Source organism: Notothenia rossii (genome assembly GCF_949606895.1).
Source record: "Notothenia rossii genome assembly, chromosome: 10".
In the NCBI taxonomy this organism is placed as follows: Eukaryota; Metazoa; Chordata; class Actinopteri; order Perciformes; family Nototheniidae; genus Notothenia; species Notothenia rossii.
Genome location: NC_136908.1, coordinates 19,024,184 through 19,032,143, shown reverse-complemented (window position 1 = coordinate 19,032,143; position 7,960 = coordinate 19,024,184). Strand labels below are relative to the sequence as shown.

Genomic DNA, 7,960 nt, shown 5'->3' with positions numbered 1-7,960 from the left:
ATTACTTAAAAAACTATGATTTATTTGAAGATTTTCAGTCTGGCTTTAGAACACATCATAGCACAGAGACAGCTCTGGTTAAAGTCACAAATGACATTCTAATAGCCTCAGACAAGGGACTTGTCTCTATTCTTGTCTTGCTCGATCTTAGTGCTGCATTTGATACTATTGACCATGATATCCTATTGCAAAGACTAGAGCACTTAGTTGGCATACAGGGAACTGCTTTAGGCTGGTTTAGGTCCTATCTATCTGAACGCTCTCAGTTTGTACGTGTCAACGATGAATCTTCCATGCAAACCAAAGTTAGCCATGGAGTGCCACAGGGCTCAGTGCTTGGACCTATTTTGTTCACACTATATATGCTTCCGTTAGGCAATATTATAAGGAATCATTCTGTAAACTTTCATTGTTATGCGGATGATACTCAACTATATTTATCAATCAAGCCTGATGAAATTAATCATCTAAATAAAATTCAAGACTGCCTCAAGGACTTAAAAACGTGGATGACCTTACATTTTTTGATGTTAAACACGACCAAAACTGAAGTTATTGTACTTGGCCCGAAGAATCTACGAAACAAATTATCTAAAAATATACTAACTATGGATGGCATTAATTTGGCCTCCAGTGAGACTGTAAGGAATCTTGGTGTTATATTTGATCAGGATTTATCCTTTAACACCCACATAAAATCAATTTCAAGGACCGCCTACTTCCATCTACGTAACATTGCAAAAATCAGGCATATCTTGCCTCAAAACGATGCAGAGAAACTAGTCCATGCATTTGTTACTTCAAGGCTGGATTATTGTAACTCCTTATTATCAGGGTGTACAAAGAAGTCAGTCAAGTCGCTTCAGTTGATTCAAAATGCTGCAGCTCGTGTACTAACCAGAGTTAGGAAAAGGGACCACATTACTCCTGTTCTGGCTGCCTTACACTGGCTCCCTATAGAACACAGGATAGAATTTAAAATTATTCTTCTCGCCTACAAAGCCCTTAATGGGCAGGCGCCATTTTACCTTAAAGAACTCATTATACCCTATTGTCCTACTAGGGCATTGCGTTCCAAGAATGCAGGGTTGTTGGTTGTTCCTAGAGTCTCTAAAAGTACAATGGGAGCCAGAGCCTTTTCTTATCAAGCTCCACTTTTGTGGAATCAGCTTCCAGTTTATGTTCGGGCGGCAGACACCCTATCCGTTTTTAAGAGTGCGCTTAAGACCTTCCTTTTTGATAAAGCTTATAGTTAGGGCTGATTAGATTCAGCCCCTAGTTTTGCTGATATAGGCTTAGTTTGTCGGGGGACATCTTACTTCTTCCTTCTCTCTGTCTATACCTGTGTACTCTCATGTTCCGATTAACCCAGCTTCCCCAAATGTCTTTCTTTTTGGTGTCTATATACGCCGGGATCCGGAGTCATGGATGATCCTGCGGTCCTGTGTCATGGATCGCGAGTCCTGGATCTTGAGTCGTGGCTGTGGTCCTGGATCATGAGTCCTGGATGGATATCCTCGTGGATTCATCTTCTTATTATACACACATGCATTTCCAAACATTTGGACTACCTATGTTGCAAATCTATTATCTTTTCAATTTACACACGGCATCTATTGCACGTCTGTCCGTCCTGGGAGAGGGATCCCTCCTCTGTTGCTCTCCCTGAGGTTTCTCCCATTTTTCCCTTTAAACTGTGGGTTTTCTCTGGAAGTTTTTCCTTGTACGATGTGAGGGTCTAAGGACAGAGGGTGTCGTATTGTCATACTGATATTCTGTACAAACTGTGAAGTCCACTGAGACAAATGTAACATTTGTGATATTGGGCTATATAAATAAACATTGATTGATTGATTGCCTGCACTAAACTACAAATGTGGATCTGATTAGCCACTTGGATTCCCAGATGGAAATGTACGGAGATAACATTGAAAATATAGAAACAAAGAGGAAAGTAAAGTTCTTACCCTGGGAAAGACAGAAGGGAAGGTTAGTCAAGGTAATCAATGGGACAGTTGGCTGGGGTGATGTCATGATTACAGATTGATGTCTTCTGTAATTACAGGAAAACAGCCAAGGATTACAGACTCTGTCTCTGAGGCGGGAAGTCAGTCAGAATAACACATGTCTGACTTTAGTTGAGACTCGTTCCTAAGACTTTTCAAGCAGACCATTACTAATTACTCACCATCCCACTCTTCTTTTTTCAAGTGTTTTTAAGTGCTCAAGACGGCGCTTGCAGAAATGTGGAAAGTCGAATGCTTAGTACATTAGTAACTGACCATAATGAGCAATCAAAAAGGTCGATGATGGTTATACTGTCGTGAAAATAGCACTACAGTCTGCAGGTAAAATACATGGTATGACTTTCAGTTTTAGTACAAACAGTCTGTCTGCCTCTCTGTCTGTCTGTATGTATGTTTTTATGTATGTTCTCTTTGAGTTAGTAAAGCATCAGGGAGGGTTGCTGAATTGGTTAGCAGTGGGGAGGAACCTTCAGAGCAGCAGGAGAGAGGACCGCCTTGATCTTGTATTCTCTATATTCTCTGTATCTCGTGTGAACTGGCCTCAGGGTCATTTGTATTTTAAACGGGTCTCTCCTGCAAATACAGAGCCTAGTTTATGAGCGAAAACCATGTTTTCTTCACCGCTTTTATTACAAGACATAAACAAGGATTAGCACTATGAATCTGCCCATAAACGTTCTTATTGGAATGTGGGAAATGTCAAACAGTCATAGATGTAAAGACGTCTGTTCTTTATCTTGTGACTTTGTATATAATTATGAGGAAGAATACCCATTAACGTTGAATCTGGTCTTAAACTGAGAGGTATAAAAGGTGTAGTGCAGGTTTCATGGACGGAAGTGAGGATGAGTGGTGAATTAATTGATATTGAGTTCAGGCCTGCCGCTCACTGGCACGCCTCCATGATCGGAGACACATCCACAAAGCAGGCGTGGATCAATGATTCAATGGCTACACCCCGGGGGTTGTGATGGCTTGAGGGTCTTATTTCCTCATTGGCTTAGAATTCAAAGCAATACAAAATAAAATGCGACTGCGTTTGAACGAGGAAGGAAAGAACACATTTCTGTTTTGAATCACTGAATCATCAAAAGGAAATAAAGACAGCCACCTTTGAGATGAACTACATTCATATTCAGGCTCAGACAGCACTGCAGAAATCAAACAATGTAAAAGTAATATTATGATGAATAAAAACTGGACACATTCCATAAGGTTAAAGGATAAAGTCAGTAGTCTCTAGTCTGTATTTAAAATAAAAATCAGGCGCCATCATAAGCAATTGATAACTTGTTGTTGCTATAATCAGGACTCATGTTTATAAGTCAAGTGAAGTGGATATTTTTACTCTTTACTTTTAAGTATAAAATGTGGTTTAATGTTGAGCTGCAGTGGGATAAAAGTAATAAAAGAGGAGGGTTAAATGACTTAACAATTGTGTGGCTACACTTAAATTGCCTCACATATTATGCAATATCATTTATATAGTCTCATATTCGTTTCAGATTCATTTAGGAGGGGATCTACTTTTATAAATATGGTGCCTAACATTAATATAAAAAGATTAGAGGTTAAGGAAATTAGGCTAAATACATAATACCTTTTTTGATGTACACACAATCCAAAATGTAGGCTACTTAGAATATCTTTAAAAATGCAGCATAATAACCATATTTCTACATTTAAAAGCCTATTAACAACTTCCTTACAATTGCCCAATTACGAATTTTAAAAGTGGCATGTTACAAATGTTTTAACACCATAAAAATGTAATTTGGATATTCAAATATACATTCATAAAAGCCGGGTGCATTAAAGAGAAATGTGCAACGCTTTCAAATCTAAGCAAATTATTATTTCAAGAGGAATGTACAGAAGATGCAAGCGCAGGCAAGCATATGAAATACTATTTAAACCATTACAGCAGCAGCATTTACACAGAATACATGCAGAGACAACATAGATATGAATCTACTTTTTAAGGCATTTGAGTGAAAACATGCACATGAATAAAGCTCAACAATATATAAACCCACATCAGAAATACAGTGGTTAAAGTACAAAGGTTCATAGAGAAAAGATTAATCTCTGGATACACAGTGCTACTGTACGCATATTTGATTGTCTTGAGTAACAGGTAAGCTCTTACAGTGTAAAAATATAGGCTCAGTTTAGATGGCCCCTTGTCACATTCAACGTAAAAAAACAAAAACATAAAGTCACTTTCAATACATGAAGAAACACTGACAGATGTAACTTATCATGCACAAGCAAACACAGATATCTGACTGGAGCAGCAGGAAAGACATAATATCTTATAAAGTAATTTTTTTGGTTTAAATCGTTTGAATTTGCTAGTTTAGTGAATATAAACCATGCTACAGTAATATGCTACAACAGTAGTTTACAGTACATACACACAGCAGAGAGTCTTTTTGAAGAGATTCAATTGGAAGTAAAACCTTGTATTTATAACTACCTGTAATTCATCCTCTCAACATAACAGAAGATCTCAAGACAGAGAAAACATGACAGCAATCATAATCACAGCTGAAGGCTCATACAATGCAATCTAATTATCCTGACAACCTCTCTCTGTTGGACTGCTGTACTAAAAATAAACCCCAAGAAGAACTGCAAGGCAAGTTTGTAGTGCATGGCAACCGAGTTCTTCACACCCCTTGATAACCTGAGTTCCTCTCTCTGATAACAATCTCACTGTGTTTGCACTGAAGAGAAAAAAAAAAGATCTTTTTATAGGTCTTTTTAATGTATCTCCCTCTAGCAGTTGCTGGTCTGTAGGTTGCTCTCGTTGAGGAGGGAGGTGATGTTGGTGTCATAGAAACCGTCCTCATCCTCAGAGCTTAAAGTGGAGGAGCCCAGAGCGGTGCGATGCGTTTTCTGTGACTTCCGCCTGCAAACGTCAGAAAGAGACTCAGTTCTTATACTTTCTTACACTTCAGCTCAGTGAAAACAGACACGTGTGCAGCTAGTTACTAGAGAGTGCCACCTAGTGTAAAGAAGACACATGGTTTTGATATATTCAAAAGCTGACAGTTAATAATTCTCATATTGTATGTGGAAAATCAACATTATTTCATCACATCCTTACTTTAGTTCAGTTTCCAGGGCTGAGACTTTGGCACGCATTGCCTCCTGAAGCTCCTGCTGCTCCTCTAGGTCCCGGAGAACCTTCCGCCGCACTCCCTCCAATCGCTCCACCTCTCCCTCGCTCTCGTCCACCTGCCGCTTCAAGGCCTTCACACGCAGAGACAGCTGGAGATGGAGAGGGAGAGGCAAGGGGGTTAGAGGGGAACACAGGAGGCAACAGCTGGGGACGCGAGGGAGAGGAGGTGTAGGCAGGTGTGTGGGTTTGTAGGGGTTATGGTTATATATAAAGAAGCAGGGGCAGCAGGAACATTATAGGGAGAGGGAGGTGGGGGAGTGTGGTGGGGACTGAGTGAGTTTGTGTGCGGGTCAGGAGGAGGAGCACGAATGAGATTAGTGTTTTGTGAAATAGGTACATGTAATCAAGCACTGTTTGAACTGTGTTAATGATTAAACAAGTGGTGTAGGTCAATCACTTCATAATTGAACTTGAGATGGTTAATTAGTACAAACACAGTCCGGAAACATCCACAGGAAAGTATCTTCAAGCCAACTATTTTCAGCTGTCTGACATTCAGAAAATACTTTTTATTAGCCTTGTTCCTCAGAGTTAGATGAAAAGAAGAAGCTCTAACAACCTTTAGCTAATTTTAAACTAAAATCCAAACATACCCTTATTTGTGTCCACCTGATTTTTGCTTTACTGTTTGTGTCTGGTTATATCTACATGTTTTACTTTCATTTAACAAACTACTTCTTCTACACTTTATTGTACTTTTACCACTTGAAAACGTCTCACATATTCTCGTCCAAACCTCGGGTTATTCCGTTGATCGGTTGGATCAGGATATAAGCATCAGAATTGAGTGTTAAACCATCAAACACAAACCCTAAAGATAATTTGGATGTTTACCTGATCTCTCTGCTCTACGTGCTGGCTTCTCTCCTGGTCCAATATGGCGTTTAGCTCTTTCAGTTTTCTCTCCATCCGTCTCTGAGAGGCCTGGATGCTGGCCTTCTCTCTGCGTGAAGACACACAGAAAGCACATCATATAACAAAGAATATAGTATAATGACACAATATCTCATATTTTATTTGTCGTTCTAGGCACAGTTGCTTAATAGTAGCGTTTCAGTTAATGTACTATAAGTTATGACTTTGTCTCATTACACTCTGATTTTCTACCTTTCTTCACTGCGTAGTCTCTCTTCCAATTCTTGAATTTTGTTTTCCAGCAGGCTGAGTCCAGGTGAGGGCCGGGTCTGTCCCTCCATGTCCGCCACGCGGGACTTCAACTCTTTCAGCTGGGAGGGGAGAGGGACAGTGAGGTGAATAAGTTGTGTGTACGGTATGAGATGTGTAGGCACTGAATCACAGAAACAGTACCTGTCTTTCGAGTGCGCTCTTGTCCATCTCCAGGTCGTGTCGTGCTGAGCGCTCCTGCATGAGCTCTGAGCGAAGCTGGTCCACCTGAGAGGAGAGAGTGTCGAGGCAGAGTAAGCAAACCTGTTCAATGATTACACAGAAATGCCTCCCGCTTATTTGCATGTATATTCAAATACTTTGTACCTGATCTCTGCTACGTGTGATGCGATCGTTCAGAAGCTCCACGCTCGTCCTCTCCTCATCCAGTTCAATCTCCATTGACTTGATTTTATCCTGTGAACACACGCACGGATAAATAGATAAATACATCTCAATCTGCCTCTATTCAAAGCTTGATCTGTACTACATTTGCTGACATATCACCATGTCCCTAATTTACTTCAATCCCGACTTTCATGACCTCTAAGCCTCACCTCTAGGCCCCTGATCTCCCTGGTGCGGTCAGTGTGTGTGCTCTTCTCTGATTCTACATCACTCTCCACGTGTTTGAGCCTGTTGTTAAGGAGATCTCTCTCCAACTGGGCGCTGTCTCTCTCCTCGCTGCACACCAGCAGATCCTTCTTTAGGCGGGAAATCTGAAATCAAGGTGCAGAGGAACATTATGCATGGATTTTAAAGGTATAGTTTGCTGGGCATGCATTCTCTTTTTTCATACTGCCCTGTTACACTGCACTAACACGAATTTGCTATAGATATGTTGATGTGTAAAAACGCATCCACAAGTTTATGCATTCACACACAAACAACCTCAAAAACACTTGACCTCTATGCCAAATGTCCGCCTCCTAGGGTGAAAATTGTGGCCACCTAAGAGCTGTCCAAAGATAGAACTGCTGAATCCAAAAAGTGATATACACTCTCACACTGAGAGTATGAGGAATACATATTTAAATACTTATTACGCCTATAAATGCAAGTGTTTACCCATTGCATTACTTGGTAAGAAATCAATAAAGAAAAACCATCAAGTTTAATGTCAATCTTTGATAAGATGTTGTTAAAGTGGTCAGGAAAATGTAACATCTACAATTCTGTAAACATTTTGCAAAGATATTCAAAGGTTCTTGAGATATTAGAGTCTGGACCAACCCACCTTTCCTGTCGCTAGCAAGGCTAAAAAGGCTTATGAAAGGCTTTAACAAGAAAAGGAAAGCTTAAAGATACCTTTTTAACTTGTATTCCAGAAAATGTTTGAACTAAAAACTTTTTTCCTTTCAGGAGTTTTGAGTTTGATCTTCCCCCCATGTGTCCTCACCTCCTCCTGCTGGGCCTTGAGGCTGCTCTGAGCCCTCTGCAGCTCAGCCAGCCGGTCCTTGCTGTTTCTCTGGGCTTCCATCAGATCCTTCCTCGTGCGCTCCCTGTAGTCTTCCAGCTGTGACTGCAGGGCGGCCACCGACTGACGAGAATCTCCCATCATTATCTCCATCTGAAGTGGAGG

General features: G+C 40.5%; 1 protein-coding gene across 3 annotated transcripts in view; it reads right to left on the bottom strand.

Annotated features, from left to right (window-relative positions):
- Positions 1-3,860: 3,860 nt before the first annotated feature.
- The window catches only part of cgnb (cingulin b), a 29,480-nt gene continuing 25,380 nt past the window's right edge, over positions 3,861-7,960 (bottom strand). For all 3 annotated transcript variants that reach the window (XM_079655537.1, XM_079655539.1, XM_079655538.1), the window contains exons 13-20: positions 7,778-7,948; positions 6,936-7,097; positions 6,706-6,795; positions 6,523-6,606; positions 6,322-6,440; positions 6,049-6,157; positions 5,140-5,303; positions 3,861-4,941 (exon numbers count right to left, since the gene is read on the bottom strand). In XM_079655537.1, coding sequence (XP_079511663.1) covers positions 4,809-4,941; positions 5,140-5,303; positions 6,049-6,157; positions 6,322-6,440; positions 6,523-6,606; positions 6,706-6,795; positions 6,936-7,097; positions 7,778-7,948 — 1,032 coding nt within the window. In that variant the 3' untranslated portion in view covers positions 3,861-4,808. The remainder of the gene's footprint in view (positions 4,942-5,139; positions 5,304-6,048; positions 6,158-6,321; positions 6,441-6,522; positions 6,607-6,705; positions 6,796-6,935; positions 7,098-7,777; positions 7,949-7,960) is intronic.